The following is a 26,476-nucleotide window of genomic DNA, read 5'->3' on the forward strand; positions in this document are numbered from 1 at the left end:
AAAAAATAGTTAAGAGCTCTTTCAAGAGAGAAATATATGGAATCTCTAGCTATTGGGTCACTTCGCAAGCCAGCTGCTATGATTCAGTACTCTGGAGTCGTTAAGCCATCTTCTTCACTTGGTACATATACATCTATTTGTTACTTTAAATCCTTCAAATGTCTCCGTTTTTATTTTCATTGTTGAAATACTCTTTTAGATTACTTTGTTAGAATGTAAGGGTCAAATTGGTTATATGGTTGATGATCAAATGAGTCAGTGTGAGTCCTTTTGGATATATAGACCTCAACATCTATCAAATTAACAGGGACTTGATCAAAATACACGTTCATGAAACTTGTCATCCTTCTACACTAATTACCACTAACAAGAATCTGTGTATACTGTCTAGTTTTGAAGCATCAAGCATGTATCTTCAATAAGAATCGATACATGACATTTCAACAAAGGCATGTCAACTATCACATGGCTGAGAGCTTCTACAAACGATCCATGCTCCATGGAAGACCCGAAAAGAAGTTCGAATTGGATGCAACATCTACCAACGATTCTGGATCTGATGCAGCTCATAATACAATGAATCCGATGCAAACCACTGTGAATTTCTTGGACGTTCTTTACAGATTTATAAGGCCGTATGCAGCACTTGGAACGGTGAGATTTTTAATAATATTAAATTACAATGTCGTACTCGTAGTTTCATTATCACCATTAAATTCCAATACGAGTAACTCCAGGTGTATAATATATATAATATCTTATCTCATTTAATAGGCTCTAAATGTAGCTTCAATGGCTCTACTTGCTGTTGAGAAGCTTTCGGATTTCTCACCACTGTTCTTCGTGAGATTGTTGCAGGTAATTTTCGATTGAACTTATGACTATAAACTTTTAGAAGCGTACTTCATAAATCATAAATAAATGCGTTCTAAGAATCTATGTTAAAAAAAATACTACTTTCAGGCTCTCGTTGGAAGCCTGTTGATGCAAATGTATGTCACCGGTTTCAACCAGATATGTGATATAGAACTCGACAAGGTGTATTAAACATGCAACTTATATATATTTGCTAGCCACATATATACATACACACACACACATGGATATATGGCTGATGAGAGTATAGTGTTTCAGGTTAACAAGCCATTTCTCCCATTAGCTGCAGGGGATCTATCTATGAGAACTGCTATTCTCGTCTCTTCATTATCAGCAATTATGGTACTTAATTTACTTATCTGAAATATGTCTCCACGGTTCTTTAGTTTACTTAAGGAAGGAAAGGTAAGGAATTGCGGCTTTTTTTTAAGGAAAAAAAAAAGGATGAAGTATGTTTTTTGAGTTTTTTAAACGAGGGGGCGAAAAGAATAAGCTATTTTTGTTTAGGAAGCTACCAGCCACATATGGGCTGATTGGAAGCAAATTTCCTCCGCTTCCTTTCTTCCTCTTTCTTTTCCCATTCCTTCCATCTCATTTCTTTTACTATATTCCATTCCTTCCGGTTTCAACTCAAGAACAAGAGTGTTAATATTTATTTATGACTTAATAGTATTTCAAGATATAAAACTGAAAGCACGAGTGCACTCAACAATAAGTAAAAGGGGAAATTGTATAAAAAAAAGAAGTTAACTTCGATATTTTTCTTATTTGAGGTAATTAGTATATTTTGATCTATCTCGACGGTATCAAGTATTGTTTTTTCTCCTTGAGGTTTGGGGTTTAAGTTATGACTGTTCATTATTTGGATAAAACCGAATTGTCCGATTGGACAATTTGGATCGAATATTCGGATTTTTGGATTGATTTTTAGCAAAACCGAATTGTTATTTTGGATTTCGGACTGGTTCTGGTTTATAAAATAAAAACCTAATAGTCCAAAAAAACCCAAATAATAATTAAATAATTATATATTTATAGTATATCTTTAATCATTTATAAATTTGCTAAATTATATTGTTAATAGATTAGAAAACTTCATACAATATAATACCTTAATATGTATTTCGTATCAAAATATTTTTTGTCTGTGAAATGCTAAATTACAATAATTTTTTCTTAGTAGTTTTTTATATATTTTAATTCACAACTAAACTTTTTTAGTTTATTTTATAGAGGTGGCTAATATTCAAGTTATATAATATTTAAAAATTTTAGCTCTTGAAAACCGGATTGTAAAAACCGATCTAACCGGATTGTAATTTGGTTGCATCAAATCAGATTTGAATTTAGTTTGGATTTTTCGGATCCATGTTTTGAAAACCGAAATTAAATTGAATTCACTTGATTGGATCGGATCGAACCGATACATCCAAACGAACACCCTAGTTCAAGTCATTTATGTGATACAAATGAAATCATAAGTAATTGTAGTGTAAATTAGATTTACCATTTCAAAAAAGAGAAAAAAAAAATAACCAAACTTTCACAAAAAAATTAAGTAAAGACTTAAAGTTTCAGTTTATTTTATCAAATTAATCGGCTCTAATATTTTTCAAATTTGATCAAGCAATTGTTGTTGAAAGAATTTTTTAAGTAAACTAATATTTTCTATTATTTTTAAACTAATCAGCTCTAATTTTTTTCAAATTTGATCAAGCAATTGTTGTTGAAAGAATTTTTTTAAGTAAATTAATATTTTTCTATTATTTTTAAACGGCTTACATATTCTACTCATCTACTCTAAAATCTTCATTTTTCGTCACAAACAAGACTTGAATACTCGATCTTTGGCTGAGAGACTTGTATTTGTCAACTCCTAATACTGCAATGCCAAAGGCCCTTTGAGTTATTGAAATTTGAAAATACCCCCTAATTTATAATGTTATTAATATATAATTTTTTTATTAAATTGCAATTTTAGTCTCTATGGTACGCACATTGCTTCTAGTTTGGTCATAGTTTTGGAGAATTAAAACAACAATCATCATGGTTTCGAAATCCTTCAGTTTTGTTCTGTACTAAAATTAGCGTCTATATGAATTCGTTAAGTACGTATAAAAATTACCTCTCCTTTTTTGTTTCTTTCTTATTTTGTATGTTTTGTATTTTAGATTTATTTTTATTATTAAATGAATAGATAGGACCACCCACCCCTCAACCGACCCACCCTACCATTCTCAAACTTGTCAGCGACACCCATTTTCCGGCATCGGTTGGCGTATCCGCCACCGGGTTACCACCGTCGCCACAGTCCGAAAAAAACCAACTCGTCCCCCTCACCCTTTTCATATTCGGCAAGCAATCACCACCGCCGCAGTAATATGCACACATTAAAGAAAATTATCAGCTTACTTTATTTTGATATTACATATAATATAATTCAAACATAATTTTTTTTAGCGGTTGGTTAGTCAAAACTTAGTATCATCAAATTAGTAAAATTCGCTAACACCCAGATTAAAACTCGAGATTTCCAATCTAAAAGACAAAGTCTCTACCAAGTAGACTACTTCTACACCGACAAGAAAAACATAGTTTCTTACCTAACTAAAAGTAAGTAATTTTATATAAAAAAACATAAATTAGTTTTAAATATGTAAATCACAGACACCCACGAATAGTGGCTAACTTACACTTGTCACATTTTTATTTAATTTGACAAATGTTATTTTTTGATTATTTTAAATTAATTTTTTTTTCTACATGTCATTTTATAAGTTTTTTTATTTTTTTAAATTTCACATAATATTTTAATATAATACATAATAAATGGATATCAATGTCATTAATAAACTTACCTTTTAATTTCAAAATTCTCAAAATTAAAGCTCATTAGTTTTTTTGTTTTTTTATTTAAATTATTTGTTTAAATTTAGAAGATAAAAAAACATTTTCATTATAACAATTCATTATTTTTCTTATTTTCCTATAAATTCAAAGTTTTTAAATATTTAGACCTTTATATTTAATTTTTTTTTTTAAATTAATCCATGTAATACATTGGTCTCACAACTAGTATATATATATATATATATATATATATATATATATATATATATATATATATATATATATGAATAATTTTGCCACATGTCATCTTCTCTTTCATTTTAACACTTGTTATTTTCTAGATTTTTTTTGAATTATTTAATATCTACTTGTCATTTTTATAGTTTTTTCATTTTTTATTTAAATTCCACCTATTAAATGCCTCCTTATATTAATTAATTTTATTAATATATTAACTAATGTATATAATAACTTTATATTTGTGAATTCTTCTTTCTATTAATATATTAATTAATGTATATGTATATTAATGTAGATAGTACATTCTATTTTTGAATTCATATTAATTAATTTTATTAGTATAGATTAATTAAGACCAAATTACATAAATGGTTCATGTGGTTTACAAAAGTCACAAATTCAGTCATTACTTATTTTTTTATGAACATGGTCATTGTGGTTACCAAAACTTACGTGAATGACCTTTTTTTGCTCACGCCGTTACTTTTGGTCCTTTTAATAAACTCGTGTAATACACGGGTTTCACACCTAGTATATATATATATATATATATATATATATATATATATATATATATATATATATATATATATATATATATATATATATATACCCTAATAAATGAAAATGTTTGTGTCACTTGTCATTTCCTCAAGATTTTTGCCACAAGTGATTATTATATATATATTAAAGTTATGAAAAGTTTTAACAGTAAAGTGACACATTTTTTTGTCAATTTTGGTCCTCCAACTTACAACATTGACCCTTCATCTTTATGCTTTTGTTCACAAACAACCCTTTCACTTTGGTTTGAATTTTCATAACCCTCGCCTTTTATTACATATTATTAGTATTTAGTCTTTTGGCAGAATGGTCCCTCATCATTGTTATTATTATTGTTAGACAAAATTACACGATTGGTCCCTGTAGTTTACCAGATTTAACATTCTCTTTTTGGTTTTAAATTAATGTTTTATTTATTAGAAAATACACACCCAATACCATAAACCCACCCACCATCTGCCATCACCACCACCACTAGGGGTGAGCGCGGTGCGGTTATTAGCCAAAACCTCACCACTAACCGCAAATGCGGTTAATCCATTTTCAAAACCGCTTGGTGCGGTTATTTTTGCGGTGCGGTTAGGCGGTTATTTTTGCGGTGTAGTTTTGTTTTTTCGTATGTTGCGGTTATTAACCGAATGGATTTGGTGCGGTTATTTTGTGTGATTTATAACCACAGTTTAGAGCTCAAACGGTTTTAAGAGTTCAAACATATTACGTGTAATAAAAAAACATAAGGTATAAGACAATTAACTTAAATCACAAACAATTAATATCTTAAAAACGTCAAATCAATAGTAATTAACAATAAATTTCTTAAAATTGTCTAATTTCATCATTTTTCAAAGTTAAACATAACAAAAAACCAACATTTTTGTCTTCTAGTATTTTATTCATCTTTTATTCATTAAACTTATCTTATTTTTAATATTTAATATATTAAAATTTAATAAAAAAGTTGTATATAATATATGCGGTGCGATGTGGTTTTTTTGCGGTTTTTGAAAACTAATAACCGCACCGCAGCACAAATTTGCGGTTTTTAAAAATCAGAAAACCTCACCATCGGTTTTTATTGCGGTTGCGGTTTATCGGTTGCGGGTTTTGCGGTTAATTTTAGTTGCGGTGCGGTTTTTTCTCACCCTAACCACCACCACCACCACCACCGCCAAAATTACATAAATGGTCCATATGGTTTACCCATGGTGACAAATTCAGTCCCTACTACCTGAAAAGACCAAATTACCCTCACATTAACGGACAAAAAACAACTAACATGCTACTTTACTTTACAAAGCAATACCTTCCGACCCCGGCAACGCCGGAGAATCTTTTCTAGTTATGTAAGATTTTCGAATTACTTTAATTGCACATGTCATTATTTGGTATTTTCATTTTTTGTTAATAAAAAATTAATCAATTCCACTAATTAACATATCTATTATTATATATGTTAAATATTTATTATATTAAATACTGAAACATTTATTATTTAAGGTAAATATATTTTTCCATAAAATGAACATTTTTGTATTTCAAGAAGGCATGATAGGTGAAATCCAGAAAAATCAATGAAGTTTCTACAAAACAAGTTTTATTTATTTATTTATTTATTTATTTTTTGTTTTTAAATTTGAAGACTCTATTACGTTATTCGGATAAAAATATATTATGATGTAAATTCCACTTGTTCTAAATATTGGCTCGTCTCTTAACCATTTAGATGCCATTTACCAAACAATAGAGACACATATGTAGAGTGTAGAAAAAAAAACCATTGTACAAAGGTTTTCTATAAAAACTTAGTGTAGCTCTAACTTAGTGTGTATATATATATATATATATATATATATATATATTTTGTAGAGCTTATCGATTGCATGGATAACTGGTTCTGCGCCTTTACTTTGGTGTTTGGTTGGGTGGTTTCTGGTGGGGACCGCATATTCAGCCAATGTGGTGAGATTTTCATTAAGTTATATATGTTATGGTATTGAAATATCTACAAACAGCAAAAGTAATTACTCTTTGTATGGTATAAATTCTCAGCTTCCTTTATTACGATGGAAGAGGTTTCCTCTGACAGCGGCTTTATACATGCTAATGGCTCGAGTACTAATGCTTCCAGTAGGATGCTACATGCATATGAAGGTCACACTTTTCTACTTTTATCGATGTTTATATCTTCTTGCTAAAAGATGAAAGTAATACACAATGAACTAAAAAGAGTTGTAGCTTAAATAAATTAAACACCCACAGCTCTAAGAAACAATCTTGTTTGTTCTTTGGAAGATTAAAATTATTCTCTAAGCCTTTGAAAAGGGATTTACATAAACTGATAATATACAAAACTCATCCTACAGCTACTCCACAATGATCTCCTTGAATGCCTTGAAATTTTTTTGAACTCTTTGTTGAGCTTGACTTTCTAAAATGTTTTTTTTTCTTAAGTTGATTCATATAAAGTAGATATATATTAAAATATATCTTCTTTAATTCTATCAAAAGGGGTTTTGCATAAACTCGTAATGTGAAAAAGAAAAACTTAATAAATAAAGATCATATTTAAGTGGGTCTAAACCCGGACCGGATGGACCCGGACCCGGACCCGGAAAACCCGGAACCGGTTAACGAGACTTTTTAGAACCGGAAACCGGACCGGTATATAAGAACCGGTTCCGGTTCGGTTCCGGGTAAAGTAGGTCTAGAACCGGAAAACCCGGAAACATTAAAGTGGGTAGGTTGGAACCGGATAAAGTGGGTTTAGAACCGGAAAACCCGGAAAAACCGGATTTTTTTAGTAATTACTTACTACTTAGTAGGTTGAACTTTGAAAATTTTCATATTGATATCCCGACTTTGGGGAACTTTAACTCATTCAATATGAAACCAAAATTGACAAAATTATATTTTAAAATCATGTACAAACTCTAAACTACACTCTGCAAAAAAACCGCATGTCAATTCGACTGTAAACGAATGAGATATGCATGTGTTAACATTTTCACAGAAAACAAAGTACAAAAACAAATAGCTGAAAAGTTGAAAATTTTCAGTTTTGATATCCCGACTTCGGGGGTCTGTAAATCATTGAATATTAAACCAAAAATGACAAAATTATAGTCTAAACTCATGTACAAACTGTAAATTACAAGTTGGAAAAAACCACATGTCAATCCAACTTCAAACGAATTAGATATGCATGTTTTAAAACTTTCACAGAATGCAAAAAAACTGAAAAACTAAAAACTTTCAGCTTTGATATCTCGACTTTAGAAGACTGTAAGTCAATGAATATAAAACTAAAAATGGCAAATTTATAGTCTAAAATCATATACAAACTCTAAACTACACGTTGGAAAAAACCGTATGTCAATCGGAGTTGAAACGAATGAGATATGCATCTTTTAAACGTTTCACAAAAACCGGTTCCGGCCCTAAAAGTGGTTTCGGTTCCAAACACCGGTTCCAGTTTTTAGACCCGGTTTACCCGGACCCGATGGACCCAAACCCGGATTACCCGAAACCCGGATAAAACCAATTTTTAAACCCGGAATCGAAACCGGTTCTATATATTCCGGTTCCGGTCCGATTCTGGTTCCGGTCCGGTTTTCCGGTTCTAAATCTCATCCCTACTACCAACCCACTAGAAAAATAATGTCACCTATGCACCACCTCATCTCCACTATATGTTCATTATCAAACTACTAGCCTTTAGAGTGTTGGGTGTGGGCAACGGGGTTATCAAGCCAAATATTGTCACCTTACATTTTAACATGTTATAACATGAAGTGGGGGTGGTGTTCCCATGTTATAACATGGTGTTAAGAGGAGAGAGCAAAAAAAGAAAAAAAGAATGAAATGATTTGATTGGGTGTTGCCTCTCGTGCTCGTTACCACATTTCATAACACCACATCTCATAACTAGAGGCTGGCGGTGTTCCAGCCGTTACCACGCCGTTAAGCTGCCTCCACGTAGGCAAAAACGCCCCTCCACAGGCCCGTACCGAGTAGTCTTAGAAATAGTTGCTACTCCACATTTTTTTTAGTTTTTAGTTTTTTTTACATTAGGTTAAATGAAAAACATAACTATTAAAAATAAATAAATATTTTACACATAAAAAAAATTACATTTTACTAATAAAAATCCTTACATTACTTAAAAAACAGAGAAATTTAAAAGAGAAAATTAATGAAATGACAATAAGAAAGGGGTTGTTTGAAGATTTTAACCATGAAAAATCAAGTTTTGTAAAATGATCATGACTTCCACAGAGAGGGGCTCTGCAGAAGCCTTAAACCTCTGAGGAATGGTACTATCTCTGAGAAATTGAGGTGGCAGGGGTAATATTGTAAAATCACACAAAAAAATATGGTTCCTACTTGCTTGGTTGCGGAAGTGCGAACGGCTTAGGCCGTTTGGGGGACGTTGCTGCGGAACAAAGGCCGGAAGACGAACAATCGAATGATCAAAGAAAGATTGTTGTTACATATTGTTGCGTTTTTTTAAAAATAATTGTTTTTTTTTTTACGATTTTGAGTACCATTATCTTTCTTGAATTAATTATAAGTTATTTAGGGTGTATCCTAGTTTATTGATAAGACACAGTTCGGAAATCCCAATTTTTGTCATGGTTAGCCGAAGAACAGTTTCTCAGAGGTGTGTGGATGAAGAACAGATCCGTAGAGGACCTTTCTGCGGAACCACAAAACCCTCTGCGGAATTGCGTTTTTTTTTTTAAATTGTTTTTTTTACGATTTTTTTTATCTTTTTCCCCTGCCACATCATTTCCCCATTGTTGTTCACATTCCTCAGAGCTATAAGGCTTCCGCAGAGAGGGTCTATGCGGAAGTCATGGTCATTTTACAAATCTTAGTTTTTCATGGTCAAATTCTTCATACACGCCCTATAATTTGGTCGTTTCATGAATTTTCTCAATTTAAAACCTATATTGCTTAAAAAGAATAAAAATTGCATTTAAACAACATTTTTTTTCTTAAGTAATGTACTAAAAATTAGCCCAAAATTAAACCAAGAAACCAAAGTTTGCTCCAGAATTACTTAGGCCTGTTAAACCATCCTTAGCCAACAAAAAAATTAGCCCAATAAAAATATGTCTACCTATTGAAATTTGACTAAGCCCAAATTTTTAATTACGTGCCCTATTTACTATTGTTCTTACTTTATTGTTTGCAGCCACACAATAAATTACACAGGCGCCTCCTCTTTTCTTCTTCTTTGTCCGAAAATTTGTAGTGTCTAATTCTGATTTGGTTGAAATCGTTGAAGAGATAGTATTGGTGGTTATTTGTTTCCCTCAATCTTCTCGCATTTTTTGACCAGCCAATCAAAAGCCCCGTCTTCTTCCTTGAAACGCACAACGCCACAACACACCTACGTCCGGTTGGGGCGGTGTTCACAACACTATGCCACGTTTCGATGCTCACACGTGAAAAAGCTACCATATGGAGTAGCCTTATACTAATTTAAAAGATTCCCGACGAAAATGGAAACAATTAAATTCCAAGTAAAGATAATAAATGTTGGAAATTAATTGATCAGACAAAGGTGGACAAAATTATTGAGGGTATTACCAGATCACTTTGCTAAGTGAACTTGATCCGTGCATCGAAGTTAACCTGTTTCGTGGCCTTTCTTTGTCACTCTGTATATTGGAAATTTTCTTTGGGTTTCACTACATTAGAATGCTTGCGTAAAAGATCCATTTTATCCATTATTTTGTAATCTAAAATTTTCTTTTACCAAATAAATTATAGAAAGGTATTTCACGTTTAGTGGAGTAGTTACCACAAAAAATGTCTTTTTAATTTTTTTTTTTTTTGGGAAATAGAACTTTTCTAACCAGGGTTTCGTGCCAACTTCCGTACACCGACTATTTATCAATCTTGTTGTTAGTGGATGGAGGTTTAGTCATCTTAAGAATTTCGTATATGTATTGTTATCATGAATCCCTACAAATTATCCCTTCATACCCAATGAACTAGGAACTTTCTTCCTACACTTGGTTTAAATGTTTATTTTATTTTTTCAAAAAATAAGGTATCTTATAAGATGAACGCTCCCGTTCTCAATGTTTATTTTATTTTTTTTCAAAAAATAAGGTATCTTGTGCTTCCGCGTAACAGTCCGACAAAGTGCAGGATGATACATGTTTATGACTGTGATCTTGACACTAGATTATGGAGGGAATGAGAAGGCGAGAAGGATAGGGAAGAAGGGAAGTTTGTATTGTCAAGAAAAGCTATAACATCCCATGCAAGCAACATGTGGTCGGACATGGTAATATATATATATATATATATATATATATATATATATATATATATATATATATATATATATATATATATATATATGGAAAAGTTCAATAGAGAACCATAATTATTGGTTTTCCAAGGAACCAAATTTTTTTTTTGAGTTCTAAAACTTATTTTTTATCGAAAAAAAAACTAAAAATATCTAAATTCATAACTTAACATTGTGAATGTTAAATATATTTTTCGGATTCACCGTGTGAATTTGACGAATTTTTTTTTTTATCGAATTTGATATCATTGGAAAATGGATAAAAAATTATGAATTTCTGTATTTTTAGTTTTTTTTTTGATAAAAAATAAGTTCTAAAAATTAAAAAAAATATTGGTTCCTTGGTTAATTATGATTCTCTATTGAACCTCACCCTATATATATATATATATATATATATATATATATATATATATATATATATATATATATATATATATATATATATATATATCAACCCGGGCTTTCAAGACCTTAGAGAACTTTTATTCGCGTATTATCTAACCAACTTCCTGAATAGCATGAAGTCGGATGAAAATATGGCCGTTGTGTACGCAATATAGAAAGGTGTTAGATGTTTACATAGAACACAAATAGTTAAAGCTTGGGAAACGATTTGTGTTTGTGAGTTGTTTATATGTATAAGATGCATATGAATTTGAGAAGTGTTTATCAAGTTTTTGGATTGAGAATTACCATATTTTATGCTTCATATACAACGATTAATGGTCGAGACAGTAAACAATCCCGCATGCAAAATAATGGTATTTTACCTAAGTTTGAATGGGGAGGAATCTGGAAGGTCGAGGACAAGAATTCTTAATTATGAAAATGTGGTAATCTATGAAGATAATCATGTGAGAGAAGATGGTGACAAATTATACACAAAAAAGATCTCTGTGGAACAACATGTCTTTTAAAGGTCCTAGATATAAAGGTTATTGAAAATAATTGTTTATGTATGTTTTACGTTGAGCCTTTACATTGGCTTTTATAACCATGGTACATAATTGAATACAAGGAAATGATCTGATTGAGAACTAATACAAGAAAGTATTAAACTAATTGATTACAAGAATAACTTAAATATGAAAGTTATTTTGTAGTTGTAGATGTATATGTAATACGCCCCTTCAAGATGGAGGATCCATCGGAGACTCCAATCTTGGAACGTAGACGTAGAAATACTGCAAGACTGACTGGTTTGGTGAGAGTATCTGCAAGCTGGTTCGGTGAATTTATATGTAACACGTGAAATAAACCATCCTATACCATTTCACACACAAAGTGGTAGTTTAGAGCAACATGTTTCATCCGGTAGTGATAGACTGGGTTGGCACAGGAATATATAGCGTCGGTGTTGTCATAAAAAAGTGTTGGTTTAGTAGAGGATGCCAAACCAAGATCGTGCAATAGATTTTGTACCTAGATAACTTCAGTTGCAACATTTGCTAGAGCTTTGTACTCAACTTCTATGGATGAACGGGAAACCGAATTTTGACGAGCTGAATGCCATGATATGATATTAGATCCAAGGTATAAATAGGCTATCTTAGAGTGACCGCTATTGGTTATTCCACCCCATTCAGAATCCGAGAAGGCCTTGATATCAAGTGAGGAGCCTTTTTTGAGGAATAATCCATGATGGATTGTACCCTTTAGGTAGCGAAGGACCGGTTTTAAGGCTTGCCAGTGACTTTGTGTTGGTGAATGCATAAATTAAGAGAGGCGATTCACAACAAATGATACGTCAAGCCAAGTGAAGGCTAGGTATTGTAGGGAACCCACAAGTTTCTAGTATGGTTTTGGATCAACATTCGGGGAGCCATCTAGTGGGGTTTGAACAACTGAAGGGTACAAAGGAGTAGCAACTTCTTTGGTACCATCCATGTGAAAATTTGATAAAAGATCCTATGGAGATGTTGAGATAGAAATAGATCGGTGGGAGTAGGTAGGACTTTAATGCCAAGAAAGTAGTGAAGAGGGCCAAGATTTTTTATAGAAAAACAGTTTGCAAGGTTATTAGTGAACTAAGTAAGGAATTTTTAGTCATTTCCAGTAAGCACAATATCATCTACATAGACCATGAAGTAACATGTGACATTATCATGATTATGGATGAAAAGAGAGGGGTCTGCCATGGATTTGTTAAAACCAAAAGTGATAAGAAATTGTGTAAGCTCCATGTACCACGCTATAAGAGCTTGTTTGAGTCCATATAGAGATTTCTGAAGCTTGCAAATGTGGTTTAGGAACTGAGGATGGATGAAGCTGGGTGGTTGGGACATGAATACTTCCTCGTGAAGTGTGTCATGCAAAAATGCATTGTTTACATCAAATTGAAGGAGTGGCCAATTTTTGGAAAAAGCAATGCATAAGATGATACGCATGGTGACAGGGTTCGTGACAAAACTGAAGGTTTCAAAATAGTGTTTGCCAAATTGTTGGAGGAAACCTTTGGGTACGAGGTGCGCTTTGTATTTGGCTACTGTACCATCTGGGTTTCTTTTGACACGAAAACCCATTTGCAACCAATGGGTTGTTGAGAGGTTTGAGGGACAAGTTCCCAGGTGCCATTTTGCCAGAGAGCATTCAATTCATGATCCATGGCTTCGCGTAATTTGGGGTCTTTCATGGCTTAATTGTGAGTATGTGGTTCAAGGGTGGCTGGTATGGGATGAAGGGTGGTGGTGTTTATGAAACTGTGTTTAAAGTATTTGGAGTTTTTTTTGGAGCTCGTTTTTTAGGAGGAGAAAATGGTGATGGAATAAGTGTAACAGCGGGAGTGATTGGTGAGGATGATGGAGAGGGTTGTATGGTAGTAGGAGATGAAGAGGTATGTGGTGAGGATGGTTAGGAGATGGGCGAGGATGGATGTGCAGGAATGGAGAAGCCGGTGGTTATCTTGATCTGCGAGAATAAGTTATAAGTTTAGGAAAAAATTAGAGTGGAGAGTTGTGGTTAGGTGGAGTGGTATTTTTAGTGGGGTCAATGGTATTTGTGGGAGGCAGACGGTACGGTATAGGTGGTGTTTGTGAGGGGATTAAAGATGATTGGGTAGGTGCAGGTGAGGAGATGGGTGAAGGTAAGGAAGAGAAAAAGTCATCAGCTGTGGGTAGGGTATATGATTGTGATTCGTGATGGAATGGAAAATCATCTTCAATAAATTGAACATGACGTGAGTGATATAGACGGGTTTGTTAAGATCAAGGAACTTGTAGGTGGACTTGGAAGTGGAGTAGCCAAGAAAAATGCATGGTGAGGAGTGTGGCTGAAGTTTGGAGGTAGTATATGGTCTTGGCCATCGGTAACAGAGGCATCCAAACAGTTTGAGTTTGGAATAGTTCGGAGGCTTATGAAAAAGTGTTTGAAAGGGACTTTTATTGTTTAAAATGGTGGTAGGAAATCGATTGATAATATGAACTGCATTTTGAAAGGAATGAGTCAAGTATTTAAGTGGGAGTTTGGCGTAATGGAGGGATAGAATGGTTTCAAAAATGTGTCTACAACGTTGTTCCGCAACTTTATTTTGTTATGGAGTATGAGGTGGGGTGGTGTAATGAGAGATATTGTGGGTGTGGAATAAGGGAAGTAAGACAAGATGCTCATCCCCATTGTCAGTGAAGAGGGATACTATCTGATGGTTGAAGAATTTTTCAACAAGTATCTTGAACTATGGAAAGTGATGTGATTATAGAACATGGTTTGGCATGCGGAATTAAAGATTACACAATGAACATGGTGATTCCGGTGTTTAAGAGATGTATTGAATATGTATGGTGTTACAAAAAGGGACACATATCTACATCTACATAAATAACATACACTCACACACTCAACTTTTACACCTCTCAAGCACACCTCCATAAGTGGTATGAATCCACCTTATATAGAGGTGTTTACATGTATCTCTCTCTCACTCTCTATCTCCGGTGGCGGAGCTTGAAGTTTTGGTTTGGGGGGGCCGAGAATGGAATATGTATAAAAATTGAAGAACAGGGGGGGGGGGGGCAAAATCAAATTTTATAGTTTTATGCACAATATGTAACTTTTTTATAAGTTAGGAACTAATTATAAAAAAAATATATAGGGGGGGGGCACAACCCCCCTGGCCCTATATAAGCTTCGCCTTTATCTATCTCACGAGTCAAAAGGCTAATGCACCACATAGAAGTGGGTTTTACAAAAGTCAACACATTACAAAGTCATACATGGAAAACTTTCTACCTTAACATTCTCCTCCTCAAAATTAGGAATGGATGACCCACTTCAAATCTTCCAAAATCGAGCAACTACGCGATCCGAGCCTTAAGGGTGGGTGACACATGTCGAAATGAACTTCAAATCTTTAATTCTTCCATGATTCTTCAATTTGGGCTCTAGGATGTGAGACCATACAAACCGAGCATCAACGAATGATCACGAGCTTCTCAAACTCCAAATTGATCACCCAAAAGTTGAGCATAAAAACACACCCCAAAAATCTTCAATAAAACCAAACCCAATTCGAAAAGAAATCACTTCCAAACTTCCAATTGCATCATTTCGTGTACTTCAAAAATTCAAGGTCACTTCGGTCTTCAAATCCGCGTAATATGAAAAATTCAAGTTCGAATTTCCATATAAATTTCTCCCCCTTTTTATAATCGAAATTTGATTATAAAACCTTCAAGGAAAGAGAACGTAATCTATTCGGAATTTTTCGTGTCAAATCTCCCCCTTAACATGTGGCATAAACTTTGTGCTTTAATCCGGAAAACCCAAAAAATCTTCAATGTTTAGCTTCGTTCACGGACCGCCTTTGACAAAATTTCTCAAAAATGTGTAGAAATTGTCAATTTCAAAATTCTGCAGTGACCCGGTGCGCCCAAAACAGCCAAAAATACAAAACTCTCCCCCTTTTTCGAAACAGGGTAGAAAGCGTCAATTTGCATTAACTGCAGGGGCCTGAAATGCCTTTTCTTCAATTTCTCAGCAAAATCAGTCGTTTTTCGAAATTGGGCAAAAACTATCAAACTTTCGAAACTTCAGGTACTCTTTTCGAAAATTCTGCACAAGTCTTCAAAATTGTCGAAAACATGTCACAAATTGTCGAAAATTTTTAATATGTGTCAAACTGTCGAAATTTCAGGGGCTGTTTTCGAAAATTCTTCCTCCTTTCTTCAAAACTAACTAAACTTATACCATCTTGTCAAAATTTTGTAAAAGATGTCAAACTTTTGTAAGTGCAGGGAACATTTTCGAAAATTCTGAGTTTCTTCCCCAATTCGTACGAATCCACGTTCACTGCACCATTTTAACGAATTTCTGTTCTTCATCACTTCGTTAGAAATCCATATCATCATTTTAACGAAAATTTTCTCTCGTTCGTTAGTTTCAATCACCAAACCCATGGCCCATTTTAACGAATCATAAACTCAAACTTTCGTTATTCATTCCAAAACAAGGTTTCGTTAATCAAGTTCCAAATCACAGATATTCGTTTTTTTTTCATTCAAACCAAAACATCACGCTGTGCTTTTCATCCACGAACTCAAAATCACAGAAAATCAAACATTCGTTCTTTAACCCCAAAATCAATTTTTCGCATATAAACACTTTCGCCTCTTCAATTCACGAACCCAGTAAAGCTTCGTTACATTAATACAAGCCCATCGACAATTCATAATCTTTCCAATTCTCAGTTAAACTCAATCAACAAATGAACATCAACCCTTCGAAACTTCAAAATCCAATTCATCGATTTTACTGTTCGTCCCAATCATCCTTTGACTATCAAAAGTCAATCCAACCATCGATTCAGCCTTCGCTTTTCGAAATCAGATGACTTCTCAAACAATTCGTTCTTCATTTTTCTACTATTGCTTCCCAGTAGACATTCAAGAACCAAAATCTAATCATAAGAAACCAATGATTAACGAACCACCAACCAACGAATCCAAGTCCAAGTTCTTTTCGTTCCCAAACCATCATCGATATCACAAATCTATAACAATCAAAAGTACAAGGCGTGACTCACAAACTTGAAATCACGTCCTAGTTCCAACCCTTCGCAATCATTCAATTCCAGATATGCCAATTTGATTCATATACCCACTCGATTCTAATACAAATTTCGATTTCAGGATCAAAACTCAGTCGAATGCATTTTAATCCAAGTACAGTTTGACTCCCCAAACCATTGATGCGAACATCGATCGACTCCAACATACATCGACATCAAAACCATAAAAAACGAACTTAGACGCATAATCAATACTCAAAATGAAACCATATCCATCTGAATCTTTTTCGATTTTGAATCTTGGAATCGAGCTTTGACTTTGAAATTGACTTTTCAATTGAATCAACAATTGACATCTTGATCATAATCGATTTTAGATTTATATAAATCAAATAAGATCGACTCACAAGACAAACTTTACAAGAATCAATTATCAAGACAGACAAGATGAAATCGAATTCGTGGTCAAGAATAATGAGACGTACAAGTATTTGAAGCATTTTACAAATGAATCAGACTAACAAATAACCTGGAAAAGAATTCGGGCTTTTACAACTGATTAAATGAACAGTTCTAGGCTTAAGTGATTTTGGGCTAAATCGATTTGAAATTGGCTAAATCAAAAAAAAAAAAAAAAATTGATGAACAGTGATTTGAATTCTTGTTGGACTCAATTGAAAACAACTTGTATTTGGCTTTGACATTTGAATAGAGAACAATGATCAGATATTGGTTTCGAAATTGCTTTATGAAAGAAAATAGATTGAATCTCCAAGTAGGCTTGAAACAAATTCGATCCAACCGAGACAAAATGATAAAAAATTTAAAACGCAACGCACGATTCAATGAGACTAAGAGAGATCATAGAGAGAGACTCACCAAAAATGCTCCAATTGTGACAAATTTTGCCAAACCGAGAATCGTTCTTCAAAAAATCACGTTGATCTTTGAAGACCCGCTCTGATACCAATTGATGTGATTATAGAACATGGTTTGGCATGCAGAATTAAAGATTGCACAATGAACATGGTGATTTCGGTGTTTAAGAGATGTATTGAATATGTACGGTGTTACAAAAAGGGACATAGATCTACATCTACATAAATAACACACACTCACACACTCAACTTTTACACATCTCAAGCACACCTCCATAAGTGGTATGAACCCACCTTATATAGAGGTGTTTACATGTCTCTCTCTCACTTTCTATCTCATGAGTCAAAAGGCTAATGCACCACATACAAGTGGGTTTTACAAAAGTCAACACATTACAAAGTCATACATGGAAAACTTTGTACCCCAACAGAAAGAGCTTGGCAACATCAAATTTTTGATGCATTAGGTAAAGCTAGATATATTTTGAGTAGTAGTCAACAAATATAACATAGTATGTAAATTGATCAATTGATTTTTGAACGGGACCCCATACATCAGAGTAAATTAATTGCAATGGTTTAGTGGCAACAAATGAATTTGGTCCAAAAGGTAATTTGTGACTTTTATTAACCGCGCATGAGGGACAATGAGTGTGGGAATTTGACAGGAAGGTAGACTTAGGGCCTAGACTCAAAATAATTGACTTAAAGACTTTGATGGACGAGTGACCAAGTTTGTGGTGCCAATGAAGAGATTTGTTGACTGTTGTGAAGTTGAGTTTCTTTAAGGATATGATGGTGGCATGATAGATGTCATCAATGTTCTCCACCCCCCCCCCCCCGCATTAGACGTGCCCTCGTACGAAGACCCTTCACAGAAAAATAATAAGAAAAATATTCAATAGAAACATTGTTAGCTTTGCAAAAATTTAACTACTGAAATAAGATTGCACTTTAGATTGGGAACACACAATATATCATGTAAGTTTAATGATTTTGTAGGTGTGTGGATGTGTGTTGAACCAGTGTGAGAGATTGGTAATTTTCTACCATTTCCAAGTAGAATTTCGTTTGGGCCCCATATTCAGAGACATGTTGGTGCGGAGTGCACACATGTATAAGATCAAACTAGATGCCGGTTCGAATTCAAGTCGGGGGTGCAGGGGCAGCGCCCCTGGGTCCGAGGTTTCCAAATGGGCGGCGCCCCTTTGGCGGGGTCTAGGGACAGCGCCCCTAGCGGGGTCCAAGGGGCAGAGCTCCTGGCTGGGGTCCCGCTGAATTTTACATATGGGAACATATTGGAAAATTCAGATTATTGAGGGTGATTATGGTAAAACTAACGAAACTCGTTAGTTTTGGTAACCCTTGATCCTCATTAATCTGGATTACCCTGACTTGCTTCCAAAGCAACTAATGACAACCCAACCCTAATGAAACCCAAATTTCATTTATTATATAAACGACTCTTCCTGTTGTGGAGTGAGATCTGAAAATTAGCTCTCGTTTTCTTCAAACTCTCACAGAATCTTTCTAGCAAATTGGCTTACGATTTCTGTGCCTAGAATCGTAAGTGTCCACTTGGATTATCCTAGACTGAATTTCTTGCAACCCAAGCATAGGGTAGAAATATCAATTCGGAAAGTGTTCTCACGATCCAAGTTGGTATTCAGATCTCCACCATAAACCTTATATTATCCAACCCTAATGAAACCCTAATTTCATTTATTATATAAACGACTCTTCCTGTTGTGGAGTGAGATCTGAAAATTAGCTCTCGTTTTCTTCAAACTCTCACAGAATCTTTCTAGCAAATTGGCTTACGATTTCTGTGCCTAGAATCGTAAGTGTCCACTTGGATTATCCTAGACTGAATTTCTTGCAACCCAAGCATAGGGTAGAAATATCAATTCGGAAAGTGTTCTCACGATCCAAGTTGGTATTTAGATCTCTACCATAAACCTTATATTATCCAACCCTAATGAAACCCTAATTTCATTTATTATATAAACGACTCTTCCTGTTGTGGAGTGAGATCTGAAAATTAGCTCTCGTTTTCTTCAAACTCTCACAAAATCTTTCTAGCAAATTGGCTTACGATTTCTGTGCCTAGAATCGTAAGTGTCCACTTGGATTATCCTAGATTGAATTTCTTGCAACCCAAGCATAGGGTAGAAATATCAATTCGGAAAGTGTTCTCACGATCCAAGTTGGTATTCAGATCTCCACCATAAACCTTATATTATCCAACATCGTATGTCTTGGAGATAGTGAACAATAGATTTGTCTCCTTTAGGATTTTTCACAAGATTGGATTTCAGAGAGATAACACCAGACTTGGAGGTGCTGGCGTAACTTAAATTCAACCGTGCCCAGGCTTCTAGGACAGTATTTGCTGATGAGATGAGATGCTGAATGGATTCTAAACTACTCCCAAAGAATGGCACTGATAAAATAAGTATTGTGGATTTTCTTTCTTTCACTTTTTCTTCTATGAACAAGGTTTCAAGTTGTAATCCAATTAAGGTGGATTCAACTTGCTTGCGCCAGACAAGAAAATTTATAGTAGTGAGTTTGATGGGGAAGTGAGTGGCGACAATCAATTGAATGGTTGTTTGATTCACCATTGGTAGGTCTTGAATGAATGATGGATTAGGGTTGTTATGAGAAGGGATCGAGGATTGCTCAGTGGAGCTTGTGGATCTTTGATACCATATAAAGGTTATTGAAAAGAATTGCTTATGTATGTTTTACATTGAGTCTTTACATTGGCTTTTATAGTCATAGTACATAATTGAATACAAGGAAATGGTTTGATTGAGAACTAATACAGGAAAGTATTAAACTAATTGATTACAAGAATAATTTAAATATAAAAGTTATTTTGTAGTTGTAGATGTATTTGTAATACTAGATTTCACTGATATGTTTCTTGGTGATGTATGGGATGTTAAGGTTATTGGATATTTGTATAAAATATGTTCAAATGAAGGTTTTAATGATATGGTCATGGGTTTGGTTTAAATTTAGAACAAGAAGTACATGTACTAAATTCAAGCAACATAACAGAATCAAACATACGTCAAGGAGATTAGATTCTTGACAAATAACTTTGTTGTGAATGAAAGAATGATTTGTATGGAGTTTGATGGACTATCATTAGCTTCTTGTATCCTAGTTCTTTAAAAAAGGTGGCTAGTCTATAATGTCGATTATATTCCAAAAGGAAGATCAAGTCGAGAATATTAAAACAAGAAGCGGGTGTAAAAATACATCATTGTTTAATATTATCTCCAATCAAGTAATGGTTATGATCGAAAGGGTTGAGTATGTTGTAAAGGTTAGAGAAATATCAGGATGGGTTCGAACTATTTATAAAGAAGATGATATAAATTAATGATGAAGAATGTAAATTTTAAAGTTAAAGAAGACATTGGATCATGAAAGTTTGGATTCCTTGGAAGAAGATAAATACGAGGAAACAAGTTATGGTCAATAAAATTTTGACCGAAACAAAAAATGGTAGTAATGAAAAAGAAGACGACGTCAATATTTTTGGTACTGATAAATGGATGGATGCAATGGAAGTGACGATAAAAGTTGAATCAAGTGAATATATTGGTAGACATAAAGTCGCGACTCAGAATCCTATAGTAGACGGGGATGTTATGAAGCCTTAAAAAGGATGAAGTAGATGTTTATGTTGTAAAATTCCAAGTTAAGCATGATGAAGGACATGCCATCACCAAACATGGTATCATTGTTGGCATTGCTACCTTGGATTCACTGTCTAATTGGCATAGCCTCCAAGAAGATTTCCAACGAGAAACAAAAAATTTGAGTCTAATTCTAAAAAATGTTTTACTTCTTTCATTGTTTCTAGACCAATACATGATATATAACTTATAATACATGAAATTCAGATGTCATAAGGTTCTAGAACTTAATCATTGATTAACAATAAGCTCTAAACCCCAAATTAACACACTAGAAGCTGAAAAACTTGAAAAACCTAAATATACATAAATAGAAGCATAATTATCTAACATTATCCTAGATTATTGATATAACAACTTAGTATAAGCTACATAGTTTATAACTTCGTTAGCCACAACACAAAACTTTAGTTCATAGAAGTTAGGGTTAGAATAACCCCAAAATTTCACTCAAACTTCAAATCACACAACTATATAGAGTTTTCTGAATGACGAAATAAGAAGAGAATCAGTTCTAGAAATCTAAGATACGATATTTAACCATTGAAATTTCAACTTATATAAAACCCACAAACCCTCGCCAGGATATGGAAAGAAGAGTTACGGATCAGGGAAAAGAATAGTCCCTGTATGACAAATGTTACCACTAAGACTTGGGGGAGTGGTGCGGTAGAGGGAGTGCGGTTTCGCCACCTAGGTAGCGAACACCTCCTCCTGGGTGCGGGTTGGATGCGGTTTAGACCGCAGTGTGGTAAAAAATTGTCCCGTTTTGTGATTGGGTGGGGAAAAAATTAAAGTTTTTATTTAAATTTTCTTTTAAAATAAAATGTGACACCACTCCTTGGGTGTGGCAAGGAATCACACTTTTGTGGTAAAAAATGATATGATGCTTATGTAGCAATGAAGGGAGTGCAGTTTCGGTGGCACCAGTCCCTCCAGTCTAATATTACAATTTGACTTAGGAAATAACTATTAAGTTCACAATTTCCATATTCAACCCTTCCCTATCATATAAGTGATATTTCTACTCCTAAATGGTCATATGGCCCGGGTCAAATCCTAAATTTTGCAAATTTTGCAATTATGATCCCTCCACCCTAATTTCTTCCATTAATCTTCCCTTATCATTCTAACAAAATTTAAAACATCAAAATTTCAATTAATATCATTTGTTTTTATTGTTTTATTACTTATTTAATTTATTATAATTTAATTTTTCCAAAATTTATATTTTCACCAAAAATATTCCTAAAAGTTCTAGCCTTAAAATACGGATGATACAGTATAAAATACAAATTTCAATATTAATAATCATTATGCATCTCCTAGAAAATGCTCTAAGATTTCTTTGATGATTTCATTAGAGATCGAGAGGGAAATCAAGGTCATGAAAGGTCCTCTGTAATCACATTACATGCATCTTGAGGTTTGTCGATACTCAATCATACTTTGACTAATTAGGGACTACCTAGCCTTATCTAGAAACATCAGACATTTATTCCAATTCCTTGAATTCTTCTTTTTTCTTTTATAGATAATTTGAAGCTTCTCGTGGCCTTCTGTTGCTCAATAAACAAAATACACAAAGCTAGACATAATCTAATGTATTCAAAAATTATGTACTATTTTGCAAAACAATATTTTAGAACATTAAATGTTAATGATAACTACTTTGCGAAAATATGCGAACTAAAGAAAAAAAATATATTACAAGTGATTATTAAAATTGTGGTTGTTTAAATCATATGATTTTGTACAACTTAAGAGGAAATAACATGAAAAAAAAGAACTTGTAAAGCAATTTAAAGACGTTCACAAACATTTTCACAAACTAAATTAAAGAATATTTATATACATTCAACATATATCTAGATTATATTATAATTTCAATTAGTTAAGGACTTAAAAAGATTCCACAATTGCGACATCAAAACATGGAGTTGAGATGTTGCCACTATTGGTGGTGTCGCCATGATATTTCTTGTAGTACAAAGGGTATTTAACACAATCAAGTGCTAACAATGATGGAAAATTAAATAATTTAACAACTTACTTGCGACCCATTATTTAGAAAAACTGCTTAATAACAGTTTTGATCACCGACTTTGTTTTATATAATATCTGCAAATTGTTTGGAAAACCAAAGATTTTACCATATAAAGAGTCTCCTTATTTTCGAAAATTACCACATTTGCACCTATAAATAGTCCCTCGTCTATCTGGCAACCAGCTATACTTTGCAAAGTAAATTCCCTTCACACAGAACTCACAGGATCAAAATTCTTTGGAGGTAGTACTTTTCTGTTTAGCAAAGTGTTTTGCGCAATATTGGTTGTCAATTAGAAAGTAAAAGTAAGGTTATCTTCATGCAATTAGCTTCCATCTTTGGTCATTTTAGTGAATAGAAACATGGGTCTAACACTACTTAATTTGAACTCATGCGTAGTTTCCCACTACGTTTTTTAGCTCCCATTGCTCGTTTTATATATATATATATATATATATATATATATATATATATATATATATATATATATATATATATATATATATATATATATATATATATATATATATATATATATACTAACCATGATTTTATCTTTAACGTATTGCATGGCATCATGATATGGATGATGTGTCATCTTAAAAGGTCTTATTTTGTTTTTGTTACATATTATAGTAGGATGTTGCCAAGAGTGGTATATATTTTATTTTAAACATGTGTAGACCAATGTGCTTTAATACTTACCTACATGGTGCTTTTTTGCTTGATGATGTTATTTATTCTTGAAATTCTACAGAATTCTATCCATGGAAGATCTAGTTTACTCTCAAGACAAACACTCTTTACTTTTGGAATACTTAGTATGTTCTCAATTGCCATAATATTCTTTAAGGTGAAAGTAATACTATCTTGGCTTCTAGTTTATGTTATCTTGTAGAACTAAACCTTTATCTATAATATTGTCATTGGTTCTAACTAAATTGTTATTCTGATAGGACATCCCCGATATTAAGGGAGACCAGATGCATGGAATTAAATCACTTGCTTCACGTCTAGGTCAAACACGGGTAATTAGCTAATTAAAAAATCATAGGAAGAAACAAATAGAGAAATATTTAGTTTTGAATACTACATAAATACATAATGTGTGATAGAGTACTGATAAGTCCATTTCATCTTATGGTAATAATAACACGCAATATTGTTTTGTTGACTTCAGTTTTATCTACAGTAAGATTGTATGATTACATATGACTAAAACTTATGCAGATGTTCTGGAGTTGCATTTGGGTCCTTGAAATCACTTATATTGTTGTTGCCTTTGTGGGAGCAACGTCAAGCATCACTTGGAGTAAATATGTAACGGTAATATATATCCGAGCAGTAAAATAATTCAAAATAGTGATAAAAACTTTATACAACAATTTTTTAGGATTGCGGAAATTTTATTAAATAAAAAAATGGGTACCAAAACGTTAAACAACAAAACAAGACAACCACATAACAGTAATGGTCTTTCATTTTATGTAACTATGTTAATAATCAATCACTTAGACAGAGCATTCTCGAGTAATAAAATATTAATTAAGGTTGTGTTTGACACTTATAAGGTAGCTTATTTTGTGAGCTTATTGTAATTTATTGTTTGATGATAACACAAAAGTAGCATCTAATAGCTTATATGCTAGGTTATAAGGTTGTTTTTTTATATTAAGTTTCACTTGTTAATAAACTAACTTATAAACTATAAGTTGTTTTCGGCTGGTATGCCAACCTTAGTGTTTACCAACCACAACAATGGTTTATTGTAGCAGCTACTTGAGATAATTTATTAATAAGCTATCTTATAAGTTAAAATCTAGCTTCTAAGCTAGCACACCAAAAACAACCTAAATATAACATAGGTTCATAAATATAAGCATGTTTTAGGAAATATTCATAAAAGCACACTACATAGTTGCAAGACATATTTTCTATAAAATATTTGGTTTTAGGGACAATTTTGCATACACACAAAGACGACTATTTCTATTGTAGAAAGGGGAGTACAACAATACCATTTTGTAACGCTCATATCTTTTTTTTTTCTATGTAGATATTGGGACATCTGACGATGGCATCATTACTATGGATGCGTGCCAAATCTGTAGATTTGAAAAGCAAGGAAGACATACAATCAATGTATATGTTCCTATGGCAGGTTTGTATCAAGATCTAAGTTCATAAATATATCATTAAAATTTAAGAAATATGGGTATCATTTCACCCATTAATAGAAAAAAGGAAATTAGGCTTTCCTTTATCTAGTTCATTAGATTTACTTTGTTGCAGCTCTTCTATGCCGAATACTGCCTACTTCCATTTTTACGCTAAACCAATAGTTTTACACTGAAGAACAATAAACCAATATCATTGAGTAAAATCAAGTTTCATACAGGCTTTCTACGTACGGAATTTTTTATTCACGTTGTGATGATGATTAATGTTGTTAGCCATGAAATTATCTGTTTATTTTTATTTTTTCTTTGACTAATGTATTATTTTTATTCCTATATGGTTCATTGAAAGCTTCCATTCCATATATATTGGATAAAAATTAGGTTTTATAAGTGATTGATTGCCATGATTCCTATGGAACTAATAATATATGTATTTAAAATATTACAGACACCATGTCCCAAACCACTACATGTTTACTTAGAATGTGTTATGACACCACAGACTTCACTATATCTTCGCTACCACATCACTAATCTAGGAAATACCTTTATATATATATATATATATATATATATATATATATATATATATATATATATATATATATATATCAATTATGCAGTCTTTTGTGGTCGACACAAGTCTCCATCGAGGAAACATAATCTTGAGCGTTTGAGATTGACATATCTCCATGTCTACGTTCATATAGATATCTTGCACAAATGAATATTTGATCATTTATCTAAGGGTTGTATCACAACTTGGAGTTGTGAATATGGAAAGTGCATTGGATGT

General features: G+C 33.1%; 1 protein-coding gene across 1 annotated transcript; it reads left to right on the plus strand.

The window, feature by feature from the left end:
• Window positions 1–26,070, plus strand: LOC145123438 (homogentisate phytyltransferase 1, chloroplastic-like). Its single transcript, XM_079058642.1, has 12 exons — window positions 1–121; window positions 392–654; window positions 775–858; window positions 964–1,038; window positions 1,135–1,218; window positions 6,397–6,489; window positions 6,580–6,681; window positions 24,258–24,353; window positions 24,457–24,528; window positions 24,731–24,826; window positions 25,557–25,661; window positions 25,793–26,070. Exons 1-12 carry the CDS (start codon window positions 37–39, stop codon window positions 25,832–25,834), a joined length of 1,197 nt encoding a protein of 398 aa, XP_078914768.1. The 5' UTR covers window positions 1–36; the 3' UTR covers window positions 25,835–26,070.
• The last annotated feature ends 406 nt before the right edge of the window (window positions 26,071–26,476 follow it).

The sequence above is a fragment of the Lactuca virosa genome, chromosome 7 (assembly GCF_052849685.1).
Source record: "Lactuca virosa cultivar CGN04683 chromosome 7, Lactuca_virosa_CGN04683_v6, whole genome shotgun sequence".
Lineage (NCBI taxonomy): Eukaryota > Viridiplantae > Streptophyta > Magnoliopsida > Asterales > Asteraceae > Lactuca > Lactuca virosa.

Excerpts from the sequence above, each read along its gene's own strand:
- LOC145123438 (XM_079058642.1), top strand. The coding sequence starts at position 37 with ATGGAATCTCTAGCTATTGGGTCACTTCGCAAGCCAGCTGCTATGATT. Across the intron at positions 859-963 it reads TCTTCGTGAGATTGTTGCAG|GCTCTCGTTGGAAGCCTGTT; the intron begins GTAATTTTCGAT and ends TACTACTTTCAG. Across the intron at positions 6,490-6,579 it reads CCGCATATTCAGCCAATGTG|CTTCCTTTATTACGATGGAA; the intron begins GTGAGATTTTCA and ends ATAAATTCTCAG.